Below are 24,516 nucleotides of genomic sequence, written 5' to 3'. Positions count from 1 at the left end.
TTGCTGCTTCTTAACTGCAAGTTTGATACTGTTGTGAATTGTAATGTAAATATCTGGTATGCAGACTACCTGATATGTGACCCCTGTGAAAGGGTCGTTCACCCCCAAAGGGGTTGTGACCCATAGTTTGAGAACCCCCAATCTAAATGATTTAAAGAAATGCAAAAGGTAAATACCAAAGCACAAATCTTTAGCAAATGGGCCAAGAGAATAAAGGTTTTCAAAATAAGAAATATAAATATTTGAGAGAATTTCAACATTTTCAGCCATCAGGGAAATGCAAATTAAAACTGCCTTGAGATTCTATCTCACCTTTAAAAATGGTTGTCATTAAGAAAAGCAATCACCACAGATGCTGGTGAGGATGTGGCAGGGAAAGGAATTCTTATAAACAATAGTGGTAACGTAAGCTGGGAAAGGTTCTGTGGAAGTCCCCCAAGAAGCTAAAAATAGAACTGCCATGTGATAGCTCTACCACTCGTGGGTATAGACCCTAAGGACTCTAAGTCAATATACCACAGTGATACTGGCACATCCATGCTTATGGCTGCACTATTCCCTACAGCTAAACAATGGAACCAGCTTATATATTCACCAACAGATGAAAAAAAAGTTACATATATACACAATGGATTTTTCAGTCATAAAAATGAAATTAGTGTATTAAAATTTTTTTTGGAAAAGGCAAGGAACTGGGGATCAAACATTAAAAAAATAAGACTATAAAAGAAAAACACTACATTTTCTATCATACACAGCATCTAGATTTAAATTGTGTATGTGTCATGAAAGTTCAAAGAGGACCATGAGAGGGGAAGAAAGGTCTTGAAGGAGGGAAGTCCGGGGAGAGGATGGAATTCAAACCACAAGAAAGGCAGAAGGGAGGACTAAGTGGGGGAGGGCATCAGTAAGAGGGAGAGGAAAGGAATGTGGAGAAACGCAGTGGGGTGGGGGTGAATAAAAATACGACATATTCGTAAAAAATGCCATAATGGAAGCCATCACTCTGTACACTAACTTTTAAAAAAATGACTATTTGAGTGTATATAGTAGTAACTTCCATTCGTTGACACTCAGAGATAAGAAAAGTAGAATTCTACGCACCGGAGATGTGAACAGTTTCTCACTAGGTGGCTCTCTTTCCCGTGAGTGGGCGGCGCGTTGGTGCTGGTGGAAGATTGGGCCCATTGTACTTCTGCAATCACCGCACGTCACAGCGCCACAGCGCATCACACTTGGCGCTTGCTTACAGCATGAGGGGGCATAGTTCACTTTCTATTTCGTTAATGACAATCTGTCCTTGAGATTTATTTCCAAGTGGGCTGTACTTTCGTTTTCTGAGAACTCAGACGTGTTCCAAATAAACACCGTCCTAGTTTCTAATAGGCATTGGATTCAGGGAAGGATCTGGAAAGCGTTTGTTTAGGTAGCATGAAAAACCAGAAGAAATCAGGGACCCAAACCAAAACCAAGATCCCATTGAAATACTGATTTGAACTATATAATGAAGACCATATTCCTGGGGGATTTTATGACCTTACATAACTCTAAATCATTTTGGAATAGCTGCTTACATAACTTTTCAATATGAATTGAAAATAAAATTTGTAAAATGCCAATAATTACTTCACTCCATCAGAATGACTTCCTCCGTGATAGACTCTACGTCATTGGGAGTCATTGTTTTATCCCTAAACTTGACACAAAAATACATATACGCGAAAATGTTTTTTCTCAAAATGGAAATTTATTTTCGTAGACTTCCTCATGCTGATAAATCCAGGTACTTCTTTTCATACAATTTTTTTTCCTAATTAAAAAAGTGGCAAGTTCGAAAACATTGCGGATTTTGAAGGTAAGTCTTCGATGATGAAGCGTGATCCCCACTGGGTGCCTCTGAAAGGAATGGCAGTAGTCAACCTTCCCGATCACCTCAGCTCTCAGCAGCTCTGCCGGGAGGGCTCGCAGGTCATGGAGTAGCAACTAGATCCATTAGGAAAAGTCGAACATTCCCGACTGCCTGCCGGAGCGGCATCACGGTTGCAGTGTGCAGTTCTCCTCCCTTAGGGACCCCCGTCTGTCGGCTTCAGGCAGTTGTGGGGAAAACTCCTTCCAGGTCCCCGCAGCCTGGCGCTGCTGTATCACCGTGGCTTTCCCGCTCCAACCCACCACCCGCCACCTTCAGACCCCGGGTTTTCTTCTCAGGCCCGGCCGACTCCTCACCGGGCTCTAAGAGGAAACTATGGAGGCTATGGAGGTGGATTCCACCCGCGGAAGGGTGGAAATACCCTCGGCGAATGCCTTGGAAGGGGTATCCCCGCAATTTTTGCTGGGAGGTGGGGTGAGGGAGGAGGAAATGGATTTCACTGTCTGGTGACTATCTCGATTCCCAACCTTTAGAGGGCAGGGAATCCAAGCGGGGAATCCTGGGCGGTTTCCCGGGAACCCGTTCCTCTAGGGGAGGGTCACCCTGTCTACACACAGCGGTTACTATGACAATACAACCACAGCCTCCAGTTTCCATGGCAGCGGCCAGCCCAAAGCGATTGGTCTCCTTTCTATTTCTCCCTGGGCTCCGCCCTATCCCCCCCCCCCAACACTCTCCCAGCGTGCATGGGGAGGGGCAGCTGAGGAGAGAGGGGCCTTTTGCGTCACTCTTGGGCGCGCGAGGGAAGACAAGAGTCAAGGAATTGGCGGGCGGAACTGTAGGAGGAAGGGGTGGCGTTTCCGGTGGGGAAAAGTGGAGGAGTGGAAAAAAGGAAGCGAGAAGTGGGCGGGCTGAGGGGAGGAAGGCTTTGAGTGTGACTCCCGGCGGATTCGGGCTCGATGTTCGCGGGGAGCGTGGGGTGGCCCCCTCGCACGGGGGGAGAGGCGCGGACCATTAGGAAGCCGCCGAGCGCCGCCACCAACCCCCTCAGCGGGCGCGCAGTCGCCACACAACTTGCTGACCCCAAAAGGGAGCGGTATAGAGAAGCGGAAATCACCCTGAGGGACCGGCACTGCTAAAGTCTCGCGAGAGCGAATCCGACTTCCTTCCTCTGGTTCTCCCTCCTCTTCCCCCGCCCCCTTCCCTTCTCCCTCCTCTTCCCCCTCCCTAGCCGGAGCGTCCCTGTGTCCCACAGGCCGGAGCCGCAGCTAGAGCAGCTTTCCCTACTCCCTCCCCCTCGCCTCACTCACTCTCCCCCCCCCCCACCCCGCGCCGAGCGAGGAGGAGTCGGAGGAGAGGAAGATGGCGGCGGCCGCCAGCACCCGCGGGGCTGCGGGGCCGCTCCGAGGAGCCTGAGAGACCCACGGAGGCTTCGCGGAGAGACGCGGCGGCGGAGGATGAGCCTGCAGAGCGCGCAGTATCTCCGGTGAGTGCCGAAGCCCGGCCGAGGTGTTGTGGGTACGGGAGGAGGCTTGGGGGCCAGGCACAGCGGACTCCGAGGTGGTGGGGGAGTTGCAGCGTCCTCCTGTCCCCGGGCCTGGGGGCGCGGGCAGCTCCGGGAGGGGGTGGGCATACACATGGCTGCCTGATCCCCGGGCCGCCGAGCTGAGGTCCCGCGAAGCCTGGCGGTGATCGGAGGGAGGTTGGGGAAACGTGAAAGAGAACGTGTGTGCGCGCGCCTGTGGTCCCATCCTGAGGGCCAGGGCGGGGAGAAGCACCCCGGGAGCGGGCAGCGACCAGGACTGGAGGTGGGTGTGGAGGGGTCTGCTCCCCACACCAGGGGAAGCATGGAGTGTGGGCTGGAGCGATGGGTGCCTAGAGTAGAGGCTGGAAGTCAGCACACCTGGGGGGTTGGGAGGGCACGAACTGGAGGGCAAATTAGAGGAAGGGGAGGAACCGCAGGGAACCGGAGCTTGTTCCTTTTCTCGTGGGTTGGGAGTACTAGAAATAATGCCTTCTGTGGTTAGGTGGAGGGGTAGGGGGAGCCCGAAAAGGAGAGAATGGATGGGGGAAATGAGGGAAGAGGGAGGTGCTATGAACAAGGTTATATTCTCAGAAGAAACTGTAGTTGGAAGATACCATTCTGTGTGCATCATTAAGTGCGATGTAGGGAACTTGTATGTTGGAGATAGAGTGACGCATGGGTGTTGGTGTGCCTGTGTGTCGGTGTCTGGGGTGAGGGATTGATTGATGCACGCTTACAGAAGGCACATGCATTGACACTACCTGACGTCGAGAACATTTTGAATGGAAAGACAGCAGCTGTTACACAGAATGGTTTCATGGATTCTGAATAAAAGCTTGGAGGAAGCTAGAGGGGAAAATGAAGCCTTGATGGCACAGGAAAATAAGGTTAATTGCAGACTTGTGAAGACTTAGGAACCTAAAAACTGGTCTTTCAGGAACAACTTTTAAAAAGGCATGTCATGGGAAGATGCTTTTTAAAGAGTGATTTCATACCTTGTGGAGAAGGGAGTCGAATGGGTAGATAACTGAGCGATGAACTTAATTTAACTGTTTAGATATTAGCGAAGTGAAAGATCGATGTGTGAGGGTGGACCCACATATACTTATATTGCAAGAGAAGGTATGTTGTTAGGTGATACACGAGGTGACTGTTCTGTCCTTGAAAGTAGTTATTCATTTATACTGGAGAGGAGAGTGGCACCCATGAAGCTTTGATGCATGAATTCCAGAGTTTAGCACAGCGTGTACGCCTGATACTGTAAATTGACATCCTTTTTTCTTCTCTGCACCCTTGTTACTTATTGTATTAAGGAAACTTTAAATTATGGCTATAGGTGCTGTAGTCAGAAATAGAAACTACCAGGGCAGTTCTTAATCTGAAGGAATTTGCAGCCTAATATCCAGGAGGCAAGTAAGTGCACAGCACAGACTGGTGTAGTCATCACTACAAAGAGTGCCATGTTGATGAGTCCCAAGGCAGGAGATGACCCGAGCAACTGGGGGAATCAGGAAAGGCTTCCTTTGTTCATTTGCTCATTTGTATGCTTATGATTCATCAGTTGTTTGGTTGATCACCTGTATGGAAGGCATTGTACCAACTGCTAAGAATAGAAAGTAAGAACTCCACCCTCTTACAGAGCTTATGAGTTTGCTGGGCTTTAAAAGAAAAGAACACTTAAACTCTAAGGCCTCGAAGTGAGTCCACAGGAGTTTAGATATTGAGGATCATATATCTGGTGTGTGAAAACATTCCCATGCTCTTCGTCAGCTTCAGGCCAGCTTTCTGTGCTGCTTGTCTATGCTCATTCTTTCCCCAAGTATCTATTGGTGGCTTTCTACGGTGTGGGAGCTGAGGTTCCACTGGTGAACATGGACAAATTTATCTTGATAGAAAATCAGTAAACATGAACAGATAAGTACACTAATGGGTCCTTTGAAGTGCTAGAAAGAAAAATAAAAAAGACCATGAATTTTATATAAACACAGTAGTTAAGGAGAACGTATTCTGTAACCTAAAAGGGCCTTGAATTTTATTACCTTTATAGATAAAATGGGTAAACATTAGAAAATTTGTGATGAGGGGTTTGGGATAAAGCTTCATTTGTAGAATACTCAGTTAACAAGCACTACATAAAACTGGGTGTGATGTAGCCAGTCTGTGATCCTGGCATTCTTTAAGTGGGACCTTCAAAAGTTCAAGGTCATCCACAGTTTGGCAAGGTCAAGGCATCCTGCATTTCATGAACCCCTGTCTCAAAGAAAGAAATCTGAGATGACTTGTTTAGAGGCAATCTATATGTTCATAGCTATGCTTTGGGAAAATTACTGTGTCATAAAATAGTGCATGTTTAAGGGTTAAAATAAAGTCTTGGCAGTCAGAGGGTGTGATGGCAGATAAATTGGGAAACTGCTGATACTTTTAATGCAAAGAAAGCTGACTTTGAGAAGCTTCTGTAGTTATGTTTCTTTTATTTTATAAATCAGCATGGAAGGAAGGATTATCTTTAGGTATGGAACCAGTGACAGCTTTGTGTGAATTTAGCTCGAGAATAGAGAAAACAGAATGAACAGAGTTTAAATGACTGATACATTTCCAGCTGCAATTGCCAGACAAAAAGAGGGCGGCCTGGGCTCTAGATTTCTCAGAGCCAGTTTTACTTTTGTGGATCTGTCCTACGTAAAGAAATCAAGTTACAAGTCTGATACTTAGCAGTACACATAGGAGGAAGCTGGCCAGTAATAAAGATTTGTATTAGCTTCAGTTACCCTCTGGATTTCATTTAAAGACTTCTGAGGGTCTGGGTGGTGGTAGCACATGCCTTTAATCCTAGCACTCAGGAAATAGAGGCAGGTGGGTCTCTGTGAGTTCAAGGGTAGCCTGTTCTACAAAGCTAGTTCCAGAAACCCTGTGTTGAAGAAAAAAAAGAAAAGAAAAAGACTGCTAAAGGGAGACTGGAGGGTATCTCCAAAGAAGCATTATGTTGAGTTCCTTTGAAAATAAAAGTGTTTTTTTTCCAATTTAGTAGATTTATTTTTATTATATATATATGGGTGTTTTGCCTGCATTGATATGCAGTGCCTGTGAAGCCCAGAAGAGGGTGTCAGATTCTTTGGAACTGGGGTTACAGATGGTTATGAATAGCTGTGTGGATGCTGGGAATCTGAACTGGGACCTCTGGAAGAAAAGCCAGTGCTCTTAACTGCTGAGCCATCTCTCCAGCCCTCAGAACAGCTGTTTTATAGTAACTTAGGGGAGGCAGCTTCTGACCTTGACTTTAGGAAGAGTTTTGTTGCCCGCCTTGTCAGTGGGAGAAGACCGTGACTGAACAGTTTTTAGACTGCATAGCTGCAGATTTTCCCTTGTGTAGCATGGAAATTTGTTTCCACTTAGCTGAATTTTAATTTTAATTTGTTAGAGTAAGTGAGCTGGGGTGTCTAGCATTGAAATGGTGGGGTAGTTGAAATGTAGGAAAGGTGGCCATTTCAAAGAGTGAGAAAAATAGATTATGAAGTAAGACGTCTCTGTAAGAACAAGAAAGAGTGAACTTAGCATTAAGGGAACTGAATTCACCTCAAGTTAAAGAAATAGCAGAGATGAAAAGAAAACCTGTGTAGAGGAAAGAGATGGTACTGTGAACAAGAAAAGACTGCGCATTTCTCTCAGCATTATCCTTTCGTCCCCAGCAGTAGGCTGGCCTGACTCCTGCTCAAATGGGTGTTGAATAGACTTAATTTTTGTAAATTAAAAAATGTCCTTAAAATGAATATTCTAGGTAGGAAACATTGGGAGTATATTACCCAAATCAAAGTTGAAGTCAGGTGTTTTCTCTTGATTTTTGACAAAATGAAAGATTTTAAAAAAGATTTTGACACTTCTGTTGTGTGAAAGAGTGGGTTGAATATAGTTTTTCTGTTGGGGGCAGGAGGGTGAGGATAGGCCATAGATGAGATTTAAGTAAGGCATAATATACATTAGAAGAATGACTTTTTTGAAAGAGTGGAAATTAATAGACCAAAGGCACTGACTTGGGTTTCTATTTATGTGATTAAAAAGCCATGATGAAAAAGCGGGTTGGGGAGAAAAGGGTTTATTTCATCTTACACTTTATAGTCTGCCATCATTCAGGGAAATCAAGGCAGGAACTTTGGAAGAAGTGATGGAGAGGAGTGCTGTTTACTGGCTTGCTCAGCCTGCTTTCTTATACCATGAGGACCATCTGTACAGGAGTGTCATCACCACCAATTTGCTGAGCCCTCCCACATCAATTGGTCCAGAAAACGCCCCCCCCCCCCCGGACTGTCCTACAGGCAATCTGATGGAGACACTTTCCCACTTGAGGGCATCTTCCCAGGCAACTTTAATGTGTATCAAGTTGACAAACTAGCCAGGACACACAGAAAAATGGGGATGAAGGAAGCAGGCTTTAAAATACATGACAGAGAAGACATTGAAGTTCTGAAATATGAGAAAGAGGAGTAATCATAGACATAGACAGTACTAGTCAAACAAGTCAAATCTTATTATAAAAGGTGTCAAGAGGTGTTACCAAATAACATCTGCTGCCATTGTGAGAGGTACTATTTCTATTTTGTATACCTTCCTACTTTGCTTTCTTCGTTCTTTGTCTTAAATGTTCTTCTATGCTGTGGGTGTTTCAGTGAAAATCAACTTGGAGTTGATTCTCTGGTGTTAGACTCCTTTACAGAAATGGTCCATAAATGCTCCTTGAAATGCCTCTATTGAAAGGACATGTAATGTCATATTCCATGTTAGAAACTTTGGAGCCAGAAATGAAGCAGCAGCCAAAGAATTAATTGTTTTTCGAGGCAACAGCAAAATGATTGTCATTTGAATTGGAAGGAAAATATTTCTCTATTGTTGTAAGATAAAATACCTTATGGTAAACCTTGACTGAGGCTAGATAAAGTAGCAAGCATAATCTTAGCTTGGTGAGAGGAGCAGGGAGGATAGAGTATTAGGAGAAATAGATAATTAAGTGGAGTGGGCTCTTCTTTCTAGAACAGTCTGGCAGTGCTGAGCCTGGTCTATTGTTTCCTCACCCCTTCCCACCACTCTCAGCCTTTCTAAGATGTGAAGTAGCCTCAATTCCAGAAAATCAGTCAAACATGGCTGGTTGACCAAATATGGCAATTTTTTTTAAACTAGAGGCTTAGAAGTTTTTGTTATAATAATGTTAACAGTATATTGCCTGCTTCAGTATTGAATGGCTGAATTATCTTGGTTAATTTCTGCTTCCTTTGTGGTTTCAGTTGAATTAAAAATGTATACTTCCTGTCTTAGCTATGTTCCTTCTTTGCGTTCTCACAGCTACTGTCATCTGTCTTTATGGTAGAGGAAGCAATCACTGACTGAGCTTTTTGTTGATGTTTTTATGGATAGGTTAGAGTAAGATCTGAACCCGCTCGTATAGCCAGTTTCTCATGAGGCACTTGGGGTGGGGAATGGTTCACACTGGAAAAGGACTAGTTTGTGCTTCACTATCTTATTTGAGTCTTCAGCTACATCTCTAACCCTGACTAGACTTTTAAGTTTTTATTAGTTGTGTGAATTCATGCCTGAAAGTCTAAATGGATTAGTTTAACTGATCATCTTGTTTAAAGATGAGCAGATAGATGTCTTGCAGAAAGAGGGTTGTTCATTTGCATGTTACTGGTGGGTGGGTATCACAACTGTCATTGAAGTTTGCCATAAAGGTATATTTTATTGCTGTAGCTTAGCAAAGGGCCTAGGAGGTCGGAATTAAGAAGAGCTAATTGTCAGTTACAGGGAAATAAGTGATTTGGCAAACACGTCACATAGTGAGAACTTGTAACTAACTCCTTGCTGGTTAAAATGCAGTGGATCTGCTCAGGGAAGTTGCTTGCAGCCCAGTTTTTAGGCAGAAAGAAGAGGTGACTCTGAAGAAAAGCTTTAGAGATCTCAAGACACACTAAGCATCAATTCTGCTTGTCTGGTTTTTCTTGTTTGTTTCATTTTTGAAAGGGATTTTTGCAAAGCTTGGCACTTGGTTGATATAGTGGGCTAAATATTCTTCATATGGACATAGTTTGTCTTTTGCACTTTGGGCCGTTAGCAGCCTAGCCTCCATCAGATGCCAATATCATTCTCCCCCAATTTCTTTTCTGTGACAACCAAAAATGTCACCATGCATTGTAAGCTGTTGCCTGGAGTGTAAATTCTCTGCCAGTTGAAAATACTGATTTAAAGAATATATATGCATAGTATGTTAGTCAGTTTTACATCATTATAACATACTGACATAATCACCTTACTGAGAGAACAAACTTAGCTGAGTTTCTGGAGGTTTCTACCCATGGCCAGTTAGCCTTGTTGAGTTTTGGCCTGTGGTGAGGCAGCAGGTATGTCGTGAGTGTGTATTCATGTTATGGTGACTGGGAAACAGAACAAGGGACTCATTCCCCGTCTCCATTTAGAGTACTCATGTGCTCAGTGACCTCAAGCCTCCTATGAGACTCCTGAGAATTCCATAATCTCCCAATAGTACCAATCCAGGCAGGGACTAAGCATTTAGCTCTTGTGCCTTTGGAAGATGCTGTAGTTCTAAATTGTAGACTTAGCATGGGTTCCTTTTCCTCTAAGTAATGTATTATTTCTTAAGCTTTGTCATCAGTTTTCCCTTAGGTAGTACTAAGCTAGCTACCGTGTTCCTACTTATAGACACATGTAAATATTTCAGTTTGGTTTTTTTAAAATTTGAGTTTTGCTCTACTGGTAGTTACTCAATATTATATGTAGAGCACTGTCACAGCTTTCTCCTGGCAAGTTTAAAGTTACTGGAGGTACATGAGTGCTTCATTTCTCTTTTTTTTTAATTTGTGAACTAGAAGTAATAATTTGTCTGATGCAGAGTATTAAAGCATAAGGTGCTTAGAATGGTTCTGGTCCATAGTAAGTATTAGATGTTTTAGGTATATACACAATCTAAAAGTTAGCTTGTAGTGCTGACTTCTGTGCCTCTGCCTTCTGGGCATTTGTCTTTGAGAAGTCTTACTGTCTGTCTTTAGTTCATTTCTACTGCTGTAATACAATACCCTGTAAAAGGCAACTTAGGGGGAAAGGGATTTATTTTAGTTCACAGTTCTGTATTACAGTCCATTATTTGTGGGGAAGTCAAGGCAGCAGGAACTTGAAACAACTAGTCACATCATATCCACAGTCAAGATGGAAGAGAAATGAATGCATAAATGCTTGCTTGCTTGCTTGTGCTCAACTCATTTTTTCCACTCTTACATAGTTCAGTAACCCCTACCTAGAGAACAGTGCTGTCCGTGATGGACTGGGTCTTCCTACATGAGTTAATGTAGTTAAGAGGTCACCTACAGACCAGCTCTCTTCCCAGGTGACTGTATAGATTGTGTCAGATTGACAGTTAAAGCGCTCCATCAACTGTAATATTAAACTCAACACGTAAGAGTAAACTCTTTCCACAGTAGTGTAAGTTTGAAACCAGCTTGGGATACATGAGGCCTTGTCTTATAAGTAAATAAATAAGCTTTATATAATTCCCTTCTTCCCATACAATTCTTTAAGCGTTCTTATTTTCCTCATTGGAGTTGCTCCTTGTGATTCTGTCCCTCCTTCCACCCACCGAGGTTCAAACTTGCAGTCATCTTTGAGTTGTAGTTCTTTACCACTCTGGAAATGTTGCTTTCCTCTTGTCTTTCCTTTCTCCTTACTTGTTCTGTCAGTGTTTTACTCCTACTGTGGAAATGGCCTTCCAACTGGTACCTTGTCTGCAGTTGTTCCCAGATCACAAGAAGTGCTGACTGGGCTTTAAATACTGCTCATTACTGTGTTGTTGGGAAAATGGAATGTGAATAGGAAGAGGTGGCTTAGTGTAACAAATTCTGGTTCTCCTTCACACTAAATTCTGTGTTTTTTCTTTAGACTCCACACCATCTGTCCCACTACAAATACATATTTTGCATTTATTCCAAATTAATATTCTTGAAAAAATACTTTATATGGCTTTCCCTTAATTATACTCCTTAATCTGACATTGTTGACCTCATAAAATAACTCATCTACTTCCATCAGTGGCATTAAAAACAAAACAATTCAAATGATTTGCTCCTTGTCTCTGAACATGCCATATTTATTTCAGATTAAAACTACAGGAAGTTCTATCCTCCACTGGCCTAGTTATACTTGACTTTTTAAATGACTTCCTTTTTTATTCTGTTGATTTCTGTTTTCTTTGGATCCAAACTATTTCTTCTTTTTTGGTACTTGTAGTTCCCTTTTTTTTTCTTCCTGTTTTCACATTAATGTTAATCATTCTAGCTAGATTTTGGTAGAGAATATGTCTTAACCATCCATCCCATTCATGCACCCATCAACCCACTGCACTCCTGCCTTAGCCTCTTGAGTTCTGGGGTTGCAGACTAGGGTCTCCACACCTCGTCATATGTATTTTACAGTAGGCAAGAGTATACATAGACAAGTAGAACCTTTTTTTTTTTTTTTTTGGTTTTTCGAGACAGGGTTTCTCTGATTTTGGAGCCTGTCCTGGAACTAGCTCTTGTAGACCAGGCTGGTCTCGAACTCACAGAGATCCGCCTGCCTCTGCCTCCCGAGTGCTGGGATTAAAGGCGTGCGCCACCACCGCCCGGCCAACAAGTAGAACCTTTTACCCCTTCAGGTTGCAGTGAAAGCTTCCCAGCACCATTTTGGGGATCTGTGTATTACATGCATGCAGTGCTTCTTACGCAGGCCAGAATAAGGCATTGGATCCTCTGAACTGTAATTATATATGGTTGTGAACACACATAGGTGCTGGGAATCAAACTCGGGTCCTCTGGAAGATCAGTCGGTGCTCTTAACTACTGAGCTGCCTCTTTAGCCTCTGGTGGTAGCATTCTTGAAACAGGGTTGTGATACATTGCTTAGAGTGATCTCCAACTCTGAGCTCAAGTGATCCTTCTGCTTCAGAGGTCTCATGTACTAGAGGCATGTGCCACTGTGCAGCCTGAGCATAGTTTTTAAAACAGTAGCAGAAGTAACCAAGTTAAAAGTTAAAGGGAAAGGAATTGAAGAGAAGTCAGTTCTTATGCAGTAGTTCTTTGGGACATATGAGACTTGAGTTTTCTCTTCCTTTTAGTAAGCAGTCTCAACTACGCTTTACTAGTTATTTGGAACACTTAAATTATTAATAATAATTATTAAATTATACCAAAAGCTTTAGCAAGTTTGTGTAATTCTGAAAGCAAATTTGTATTGCAGGATTTATCTTATTCCTGTGATAAGCAGATAGGGAGCAGCAGGAATTCTGTATCATTGGGGGAAAGATGATATGCCTCGGTTCTTTAGTTACTGACAAGTGAAGCCTCATTGGCTTTAATGCAGGTATGCTATAAGAAAAAATACTTTGTAGAATCTTTGATAATGGACTTCTGAGTTTTTTTCTCATCTGTGCCTATTTCCCACCCCTTGCTGGGGATGGAACCCTAGAGGTTCATGCATTCTGGGCAAGTGCTCAGCCACCGAACTACACCTTAGCTCCTTATTACAGTTCCCATGGCATTTGTTTTGTTGCTATCTACCTTGTAAGAGTTTTGTTTTGTTTTTGTTTTTCAAGACAGGGTTTCTCGGTAGCTTTGGTGCCTGTCTTGGAACTAGCTCTGTAGACTAGGCTCGCTTCGAACGCCCAGAGATCCACTTGCCTCTGCCTCCTGAGTGCTGGGATTAAAGGCGTGTGCCACCACCACCCAGCCTAAAAGTCTGTTGTATTTAAATAGCCGTGCTATATATATCAATAATTTGCATTGGTATGGATCTTGGTTTGTTGATACAAATTTAAGGTCAGTTTTGTTTTGCTGTGTATATGTATTTGTGATCTTGATTCAGGTATTGTGTTTGTCCAGCTCATTTAAAAATGTAATGTATAATTAAGAAATAGAGGCTAATAGATAGTCATCTATAATAGTCAAACTTGTAGGCATGTTAGTTAGGTTTTCTAGATATATAGAGATAGGTAGGCATTCTTCAAATCTTTCAGAGACCTTCAGAATATGGCATTTAAGATGTTTAAGAACTTACAACTTTACAGGACAGTGAGACACATCTGTTCCTGGCAGCACCAAGCTATGTCAAGAGGATGATAGGCATTGAAGAGACTCCTTCTGGAGTTTGTTAATCATTTGGACAAGAAACTGATCTTGCCTGGGCTGCTTGATGCTATGCTGTGTGAACTGGACATGCAGGACCCACAGAGAAATGACTGCTGAACTTGCCTCAAGATGAGACGATCCTTCGAGGTTCCTGCTTCATGAAAGAGACTGCCAGACATTCTGCAGGACACAGAAGAAAGTAACTGACAAACTGCCAAAATAGGTGGAACTGTCTTTGAAATTTCCTGGTTTGGCTAGGCAGTGGTGGCGCACACCTTTAATCCCTATGAGTTTGAGGCCAGCCTGGTCTACAAGAGCTAGTTCCAGGACAGCTAGGGCTGTTACACAGGGAAAACCTGTCTCAAAAAAACCAAAAAGAAAATTTATGCTTTATGGAAAAGTCTGCTGGATACTATAGGCCTGTAGGCTAAAAATAGATGCTCCAAAGATACAGAAGAACTTTGGGTGACTGTCCAGGCAGTGAGATAGCTCTGTCAATTCTAGAGTATTGAAAGTTGCTTACCATGCACTTGCTGTTTACTGAGGTAATATTATATCCTTCTGAAGTCTTTGATGGAGTTGAAGAATAGTTACAGTTTTCCTTAGATATAATAAAAGATAAAATAGATATAAATTTTATAACTGTATTTCTTGCTTGGTACCTGTTTTGTTCTATGTAATTTTTCTATGTTAAAGTTAAAAACTTTTCTTCGTATTTAAACAGAAAAGGGGGAGGTGATGTGGGATTCCCCTCTGTAGACTGTGAATACCATTGGTTAATAAAGAAACTATCTTAGGCCTGTGGTAGGGTAGAGTAGAGCTAGGCAGGGAAAACTAAACTAAATGCTGGAAGAAAGAAGGCGGGGTCAGGGAAAAGCCATGTAGCCTCGCCAGAGACAAACAACAGAACTTTATCCGGTAAGCCACAGCCTTGTGGTGATAAACAGATTAACAGAGATGGCTTAGTTTAGGATATAAGAGTTAGCCAGTAATACACATAAGCTATTGGCCAAACAGTATTGTAAATAATAGTTTCTGTGTGGTTATTTTGGGAGTCTGGGTGGCTGGGAATGAACAAGCAGCTGCCTTCTAAACATAACTGCCATATTAGTGCATCAGTTTCCCCAAGCCCAATGTTTACAGACTTCAGAAGTTGTAGTCTTTTTTTCTCTTTCTCTTCTCAAGACAGTATTTCAAGGCTATCGTCAGTCATAATGCTGTATATTATATTCTACTAATGCTTCTTAGGTCATAAATGATTTCATTTCTTATTAGGTTATCACCTAGCTGCATTTTCTTTGATATACTGTACAGCAATGATACATATATAGTGAAATTGAATGAAAAAGTTTGGTCTTTTTTTCCATTTTTTCTTTTTTGGTTTTTTGAGACAGAATTTCTCTGGGTAACAGTGCTGGTTGTCCTGGAACTTGCTTTGTAGACCAGGCTGGCCTCAATCACAGAGATCCGTCCACCTGTCTCTGCCTCTTGAGTGCTGGGATTAAAGGTATGTGTCATCACCACCTGGCTTAATATATAATTCTATGAGATTATATTTCTCAAATTTAAATAACTATAATAAAAATGCCATTTGTTTTTCTGACCAGTTGTTCTTTAATGAAAAAAAAACAGCATTTTGAGAAACAATTCAAATGAGGAGGCATATTCGTTATAAATTCTGGCTTACAAACGGATAGGAAAAGAAACCAACATATTTATTTTCTAATTTAAAAATAATTTGACTAAATTTGTACACAGGAGTTTGTTTTGTCTTGTATTGTTTTTGCTTCTTAGAACAGGAGCATGATTTTAAAAAATGACTAAAAAGGTCTTTGAATTAAGACCGCCTTAATTTGTATTTGGGTTGTTCTGAGTTCAGGTCCCTGACCTTACATACTAACAGCATAACCGTAAGTCTCCCTAGCTTTAATTTTGCTGCTAGTGATCATGGTAGGTTACTAGAAGAATTTAATGAAAAACTGGACTTCTCGTGTAAAGTCCAAAGTTTTAGATGGGCAAAGAGCCTATTTTCAGTGTCGATGTATTTTTATTATAATCTTTGTTTGTTTTTCAAGACAGGGTTTCTCTGTAGCTTTTGAGCCTGTCCTGGAACTAGCTATTGTAAACCAGGCTGGCCTCGAACTCAGAGAGATCCACCTGCCTCTGCCTCCCAAATGCTGGGATTAAAGGTGTGCGCCACCACCGCCCAGTTTATTTTCTAATCTTTAAAACCTGTGAATATTCTAGGCCAGCCTGGTCTACAAGAGCTAGTTCCAGGACAGGCTCCAAAGCCACAGAGAAACCCTGTCTCAAAACAAAAACAAAACCCTGTGAATATCTTACTCTTTGTTACTTGTTGAGAGGAAACTAAAGATTTATTTGAATTTGCATAGCTAACTGGCAGACTTTAAAGTGCCATTATCTACTGGACCCAGTGTAATTACAAGGACCTATAATTGTGGAAAAAAGCAGAAAGCTAGAAAAGCCTTTCTTTTGTCTTTGAAGATGGAAGGAGGGCCACAAGTTAAGGGATTCAGGCAGCCACTGGAACCAGGGAAAGGCAAAAATGCTGATTCCGCGCCCACCCCTACCCCCACCCCCGCCACTCTTCAGAAAGCATGCAACTATGGTGATTTTAGTGCCCTGGAGATTCTGTTGAACTTTCGATAATGTAGGTTGTTCTAGGCCATTTATTTATAGTAAGCTGTTAAGCAAAATTAGTAAGTTAAAACAATATTTTCTTTCATAGAGCATCACTGAGTTGAAGGTGTTGATCTTGGTTCCAGCACTGTTTAAAAGCACCTGATTCCACACATCATCATCAGTGCTGATGATGATCTCTCCTCATAAAGCAGATTCTTTAATATATGGCAAACCTATCCATTGCTGTAGCATATATTAGAATGTGTTCTGCTGGTCAGCATTCTCTGTTATAGATAGACGCTAGGATTATCAGTACTACAAGACAAAATAAGTTTAAGAGCACCTGATTAAACAATCTTTTGAGAAGCATACAGGAGCTTGGTACATAGCCTTGGTTGACCTCATTCTCGCTCTAGCCCATGCTATCCTTAAATTTGTGGCATTCCTTCTACCTCAGCCTCTTCTGTAGGGTTACAGATAAGCACCACTCCACCTGACTGTAAAACTGGATTCTTACAACTTTTAATGTGCTAATATGTGTTGTAAGCATCCAGGAAGGAGGTGTAGTTGTTTCTCAAGAGTTTCCTATGACTGGTGTTTTCTTAGGGAAGGAAACGATGTGGTACTATTCTTTAAGTTTTTTTGTTTGTTTCTCTCACTATATATTACTCTAGCCATGCCACAGCATACATTGCCATTCTTAGAACTCTGCCTCTAAAGTCTTATATTCAGCCATACCAACCACAACACCCCCCCCGCATTAATCTGCTTGTAGTTTAGACTTCTTATATACTGATTTTTCTTCCTTCCTCCTTTATTAGTCTTTTTTCTATTCATCCTCACCCTATCTTGTCTTTTCCTGTCCTTCTTCTGACATTGGTTTACTATCTTAACACAGTACCCTCTTCCCCTCATCCCATTGTCCTTGCTCACTTTTCTAGAAACATTCCACACTGAATGATTCTGACAGTCTGCCTCTTTGGGTATCCAGTCATTTAAAAAGTCTTCTTAACTAGCTACTTAATGTAGTCTTTAATGTGTATTTTCCCTCACTGGCTTGCCTAACTCTTTATAGTAATTATTTTACACTTTTACTATTTCTTGAAGCTTTACTGATGGAGAAAGATAGATGATTTTTGAGGTTTAATAATACTGCTATATTGCTGTGTTTTGTCAAGCTACACATAGCAGTTTGAATTCATTTAAACTAAAAAAAAAGTTAAAATTCAGTTTCTCTGTCTCATTAATACATCAATCTTTTTTTTTCTCTTTTTCTGTAGTACTTTGGCATTTCACATATGTTAAAATTTTTCCCTGACAAAACAAGTCATACAAAATGGACTTTATTAATCTTCACTTTTTGGAGGTAAGGCTAGAATCTCATGTAGCACAGGCTGGCCTCGTACTTACTATGTAGTTATGTAGCTGAGTATAATTTTGAATTTCCAGTTTTGCCTTTATCACTTAAATGGTAAGATTAACAGGCTTAAGACAAACCACACTTGGTTTATTGGTGGGGAGGGGTTTGTGAGTGGGAACCTGACTGGGATCAGACTCAGGGTTTTATGCATGCTAGGCCAACTATACCTTATGCACTATGTACCCTGGAACTTCAATTTATTTAATTTGAACTTTAAAGATGTGTGCTTAGGTCTCTCAAGTGCTAAGTATGTTAAACAATTTGGGCGTAAAAATCTACTTTTAGGGGGCTGGAGAGATGGATCAGCAGTTAAGAGCACTAGCTGCTCTTCCAGAGGACTCTGGTTTGGTTCCCACAAGACAGCTCAACAACAATCTGTAACTCAGATCCCAGGGGATCCAGTACCCACTCTGGTCTTTTCAGGCACTGCACATATAGAGTGAACAGAAGATGTTCATGCAGACAAAACACTTGTGCACCTCAAAAGGGGGGAAAAAATTAAATCTTTCAGTAGTATATTTTATGAAATCTAAAAATCAGTAATTAAAAATTATGGTATTGAATTTAGACATGGTATATAATTGTGAAATATTAATTAAATTTTGAAAATTTAGAGCAAAAAATTTAAAATCTTTAATTGACTTTATGTTGAATATATGTTGAAATGGTAATATTTTGGGCACGTGAGGTTAGATTATAGTATTAAAACCAGTTTCATTGTTTCTTTTCAATTTTCAGCATCACTAGAGAACTTGATTATGTATTTCTTTCTATTGGCCAGTAGTAATATAGATCATGAGGAGATTCCAACAAAGGATTTTTATTATTGAGTGTTTAAAAGGAGCTTTTTGTGTGATATTACATTTATTACCTTGATGTTTAAATGTACAGTTGTTTGTTTAGATAGGATTTCTCTATGTAGCTATGGTTGTCCTGAACTCTGTAGTCCAGGCTGGCCTCAAACTCAAGAGATCCACCTGCCTCTGCCTCCTAAGGACTGGGATCAAAAGTGTGCACATCCACGCTGGCTAACCAATTGTTACCTTTCATTATAGTTTGTCTTATTTGCTTTATATTGCTTCGATAACCAACATGACCAAAAAAAAAGCAACTTGGTTAGGAAGGAAAAGCTTTATTTAGCTTTCCTATTATGAGAAGCCAAGGCAGAAACCTGGAAACAGAAGCTAAAGCAGGTACCATGGAGGAATGTTGCTTACTGGCTTGCTTTACCTGCCCACAATTGGCTGGGCCCTCACTCCATCAATCATTAATCAAGAAAATGCTCCACAGGCCTACAGACTAACCTAATGCAGGCATATTCTCAATTGAAATTTCTTCCTCCCAGATGACCCTGACTTGTCAAGTTGACAAAAAAAAAAAAATCCAATCAGGACAGTAGTCATCTAACATTTATTTACGAACTATATTAAAAAGCACTATCCTAAAGAGGAACTTGAGTATGAATTATACTTTTGCCTTGCAAAGAGTCAGAGCGTGGAGTTTAGGAAGATAGAATTGGAAGGTAAGTTGTTGGCATATTGAATGAAAGACTTTATATACATTGGGTTGTAAATTGGTGTGTTTTGAATTGGCAAGGTAAATTTCGGGAACTCTGCAAATGAAGTTATGACAGAGATGAGAGCCTGTATTAGTATTATTGGGATAATGGGAAACATTACTGATAGATTTTGCAAGGATGCAGTCAATGGCTTTTAATAACTAGTTAGATACGAAGAATGAAGGAGAGGAAAAGAGGTAGAAGATAATGAAGTTGGCTAGGGAAAAAGGACATAGGGAATAAAAGTATGGCTATTGAGTACATTCAGTTATGGTGAGATACCAAATAGGCAATTCAAAGCGCTGACTGCTTCCAGAGGACAGGTTTAACCCCAAAACTCACATGGTGATTCACAGCTGTCTGTAATGTAGTTCCCGATCACAGCTCAACATTCTCGTCTGACTTCTATGAGCACCAGGCATGCACGTGATTAGTACACAGAAATATATGTAGACAAAACACCCATCCAAGTCACATAAAAATTATGTAAAATGAGATCATAGCATGGGCTGATTGCAAATAATTTTTGGTTATGTTTTAAGATCTTAGTATACAATAACTGGAAGGAATCACAACCTCTGCCAGCTCCACATCTATGGATTCAGCCAACCCTGCATCGAATATATTCAGGAAAAACGAAACAAAAGCCCAAAACCCTTTGTGCCATGATAGGGTTCACATACATGAAGCCCACAGTTCCCAGCAATAATAGTAAAACTGTTTCTGTAGTCAATATGCATGGATTTTTTTTCTCTTGTTGCCATTCTCTAAACTATATAGTACCAACTTTTATTTACTAAACATCTGCATTGTATGAGGTATTAGAAATAATTCAGAGATGATTTACACTATAAAGATGTGTATAAGTTACATCTGTCTTTTTTCTTCTCCCCCCCCCCCTTTTTTTTTATTTTTGAGGCCAAATGGGCTGTCTTCAAGCTATGTAACTGAGGTTAACCTTGAATTTTAGATCTTTGCCTTCTGAGAGCTGGGGTTGTAGAGAAGTGGGATTACAGGCCTTTACTACCTCACCTGGTTTTTGAATTTTGAGGAATTGAACTCAAAGCTTTGTGTATGCTAGACAAGCACCATGCCAACTGAGGAGCATCTCCAGCAACTGGGTTATGTACCTAGTTCAGCTTCTGTTCTTAGACTTTTAGTAATCTATTGGTGCAAGTGTATGTGAATTAAATAAAAGTAGAACATCTGGGGGGGGGTGGTAATACTATGTTGCTACCACTACTTTAGTTAATTCCTCCCAATCATTTATATAATTTAAGAATTTGCATTTATAAATGCAGTTTGATTCAAATAAGCATTGTTTAGAAACAACACTGACTATTTTCACATTGCAAGATGCCAGCCACTTTGTGTCTTCTAATCCAGTTTAATCATTTATAAACAACAGAGGTTTATTTCTTCCTGCTTCAGAGTGTGAAGGCCATTCTGGGTGTTGGCATGGGGTCTGAGAGCATGATCACAAAGAGCCCTAGCTAGTTCTCTCTAGTCCCTATATGAGGCACTAGTCCCTAAGGGAGTAGCCATCATATGACATTCATGTCCAAGAGTCTGCGCCTATTAATATTGTTGCATTGGAGTTTAGCTTTCAGCATGCATTTGGGAGGAGACAACATTTAAACCAAAGTGAGTAGTTAAAAGTTACTCCATTTACTTCTAATTTTTTTTTCATTTTATAGATTAGATCTGCCTTCTATTTTGAATCTGTTTTGTACTTGAGGTTGCTTGTTTCTCTTTCTCTTTTTTTCTTTTCTTGGTTTTTCAAGACAGAGTTTCTCTGTAGCTTTGGAGCCTGTCCTGGAACTAGCTCTTGTTGGCTGGGCTTGAACTCACAGAGATCCACCTACCTCTGCCTTTCGATTGTTGGGATTAACGGTGTGCACCACTACCAACTGACCTGGTTGTCATCTAGGTTTTTTTTTTTAATCCAATTATAGCATTATTTTTTTTTATATTTTTCTCTCCTTTAAGTTCCTTGGTACTTTTGTCAAAAATTGGCTATATACAAAAACACATATTCACATATGCGTGAGTGTCTTCGTCAGTGCTCTATTGCTGTGAAGAGACACCATGACTGCAACTCTTATGCAAAGAATTAGGGCTCCCTTGCAGTTTCAGAGGTTAGTCTATTAGGGCGAGCAGCACAGTGGCACACAGACGACACGCTGGAGAGGTAACTAAGAGTTCTACATCTCATCCACAGAAAGCAGAAAGAGAGAGCCACTCAGTCTGATTTGGGCTTCTGAAACCTCAAAGCCCACCCCAAGTGACAAACTAACTCCAACTAGGCCGCAGCTACCCCACCAAGGTCACTTATAAAGTAGTGCCACTCCTGGAAGACTAAGCATTCAAATATATAAGCCCCTGGGGGCCATTCTTATCAAACCACCACAGTAAGTGCAATAGTAGATGTTTATTTTTGGCTCTTGTACTACAGTATCACCTCTTACATTCCCTTGCTTACTATAGCTCTTTAGTGGATTTGAGGTTTTTTGTTGTTTGGTTTTTGTTTGGTTGGTTTTTTTTTTTGTTGTTGTTTGCTTGTTTCTGAGACAGTGTTTTTCTGTGTAGCCCTAGCAAACCTAGAACTCCATAGACTAGTCTGACCTTAAACTCAGAGATCTGAATGTCTCTGCATTCTGAGCATGGGATTAAAGTCATGCACCACCACTGCCCAGCTTTAGTAAGTTTTAAAGTCAGGTAACATACACATTCTCAAACTTTATTCATTTGTAAAATTGTTAGTTATAAATACTTGTGTTTCCAGCTAAACATGAAAATGTCTACCAATTTCCATCAAAAACCATATGTTCAGGCTTTTATTGAAATTGCATCATAACTATAGATAATTTGGGGGGTACTTGCAAGTGTTTCCAAAATGACTTTTGGTTCTCACTTTCTGTTTATTTTCTTTACATTGTTTTCTTCATTCCATTTGTTTTGAGTGGAGTGGGCCCCTTTTTACAGCTTCTTACGATCAGTGCTTTTAGAGCTTTCTCTTCTGTATAAACACTCAAAGCTCTGGATGCCATCCTGCTGCCTTTGCTGCATACTATACATTATGCACATTTCCAGTTTCATTTGGTTTAAAACACTTTCAAATTTCTCTTGGCATTGCTCCTTTGAATTTTGGTTCTTTAGAAATAAATTCTTTGAAGGAAAAAAAAGAAAGAAATTCTTTGATTTTTTTTTTAAGTTATTCGAAGAATTTGGCAAACATTTCTTTCTTTAATTAATTAATTATTAAAGATTTCTGCCTCCTCCCCGCCACCGCCTCCCATTTTCCTCCCCCTCCCCCGATCAAGTCACCCTCCCTCATCAGCCCAAAGAGCAATCAGGGTTTATTCCCTGCCCTGTGGGAAGTCCAAGGACCACCCACCTCCATCCAGGTCTAGTAAGGTGAGCATCCGAACTGCCTAGGCTCCCACAAAGCCAGTATGTGCGATAGGATCAAAAACCCATTGCCATTGTTCTTGAATTCTCAGTAGTCCTCATTGTCCACTATGTTCAGCGAGTCCGGTTTTATCCCATGCTTTTTCAGACCCAGGCCAGCTGGCTTTGGTGCGTTCCCGAAAGAACATCCCCATTATCTCAGTGTGTGGGTGCACCCCTCACAGTCCTGAGTTCCTTGCTCGTGCTCTCTCTCCTTCTGCTCCTGATTTGGACCTTGAGATTTCAGTCCGGTGCTCCAATGTGGGTCTCTGTCTCCTTTCATCGCCTGATGAAGGTTAATATTCAGGAGGATGCCTGTATGTTTTTCTTTGGGTTCACCGTCTTATTTAGCTTCTCTAGGATCACTAATTATAGGCTCAATGTCCTTTATTTATGGCTAGAAACCAAGTATGAGTGAGTACATCCCATGTTCCTCTTTTTGGGTCTGGCTTACCTCACTCAGGATAGTGTTTTCTATTTCCGTCCATTTGCATGCAAAATTCAAGAAGTCATTGTTTTTTACTGCTGAGTAGTACTCTAATATGTATATATTCCATACTTTCTTCATCCATTCTTCCGTTGAAGGGCATCTAGGTTGTTTCCAGGTTCTGGCTATTACAAACAATGCTGCTATGAACATAGTTGAGCATATACTTTTGTTGTATGATAGGGCATCTCTTGGGTATATTCGCAAGAGTGGTATTGCTGGGTCCAGGGGTAGGTTGATCCCGAATTTCCTGAGAAACCGCCACACTGCTTTCCAAAGTGGTTGCACAAGTTTGCATTCCCACCAGCAATGGATGAGTGTACACCTTTCTCCACAACCTCTCCAGCAAAGGCTATCATTGGTGGTTTTTTTTTTTAGCCATTCTGACAGGTGTAAGATGGTATCTTAATTTGCATTTCCCTGATTGCTAAGGAAGTTGAGCATGATCTTAAGTGTCTTTTGGCATTTGAACTTCTTCCGTTGAGAATTCTCTGTTCAGCTCAGTGCCCCATTTTATAATTGGGTTGATTAGCCTTTTACGGTCTAGTTTCTTGAGTTCTTTATATATTTTGGAAATCAGACCTTTGTCAGTTGCAGGGTTGGTGAAGATCTTCTCCCAGTCAGTGGGTTGCCTTTTTGTCTTAGTGACAGTGTCCTTTGCTTTACAGAAGCTTCTCAGTCTCAGGAGGTCCCATTTATTCAATGATGCCCTTAATGTCTGTGCTGCTGGGGTTATACGTAGGAAGTGGTCTCCTGTGCCCATGTGTTGTAGAGTACTTCCCACTTTCTCTTCTATCAGGTTCAGTGTGTTCAGACTGATATTGAGGTCTTTAATTCATTTGGACTTGAGTTTTGTGCATGGTGATAGATATGGATCTATTTTCATTCTTCTACAGATTGACACCCAGTTTTGCCAGCACAATTTGTTGAAGATGCTCTCTTTTTTCCATTGTATACTTTTAGCTTCTTTATCAAAAATCGGGTGTTCATAGGTTTGTGGGTTAAAGTCCGGGTCTTCTTTTCGATTCCATTGGTCGACTTCTCTGTTTTTATGCCAATACCAAGCTGTTTTCAATACTGTAGCTCTGTAGTAGAGTTTGAAGTCAGGGATGGTAATGCCTCCAGATGATCCTTTATTGTATAAGATTGTTTTGGCTTTCCTGGGTTTTTTGTTTTTCCATATAAAGTTGATTATTTTCTTCTCCAGATCTGTGAAGAATTTTGATGGGGATTGCATTGAATCTTTGGCAAACATTTCTTGATGTGAACAACTAATTGTAGCTGGCTTTCTAAATTGATTTGTAGTTATATGATTTAGTTCTTTTAAATTTATGAAGACTTGTTTTGTGGTTCAGTTTATTGTCTTTCTCAGTGCACTTGGGAAAAAAATGTTGTGTTGGGCAAAATATTCT

The 24,516-nt window shown here is 41.0% G+C and overlaps 1 protein-coding gene across 5 annotated transcripts in view; it reads left to right on the top strand.

The window, feature by feature from the left end:
* The first annotated feature begins 2,640 nt into the window (after positions 1-2,640).
* The window catches only part of Smg7 (SMG7 nonsense mediated mRNA decay factor), a 66,852-nt gene continuing 44,976 nt past the window's right edge, over positions 2,641-24,516 (top strand). For 2 of the 5 annotated variants that reach the window (XM_075988239.1, XM_075988234.1), the window contains exon 1: positions 3,091-3,353. In XM_075988239.1, the coding sequence (XP_075844354.1) occupies positions 3,325-3,353 (29 nt within the window). In that variant the 5' untranslated portion in view covers positions 3,091-3,324. Of the gene's footprint in view, positions 3,354-17,469; positions 17,556-24,516 lie in introns of those variants that run through there. The other 3 variants (XM_075988236.1, XM_075988237.1, XM_075988235.1) reach the window with 3 other exon arrangements.

The sequence above is a fragment of the Microtus pennsylvanicus genome, chromosome 10 (assembly GCF_037038515.1).
Source record: "Microtus pennsylvanicus isolate mMicPen1 chromosome 10, mMicPen1.hap1, whole genome shotgun sequence".
NCBI classification, from domain to species: domain Eukaryota; kingdom Metazoa; phylum Chordata; class Mammalia; order Rodentia; family Cricetidae; genus Microtus; species Microtus pennsylvanicus.
The sequence above is the reverse complement of the archived record's forward strand: the minus strand, read 5'-3'. Positions and strand labels throughout refer to the sequence as shown.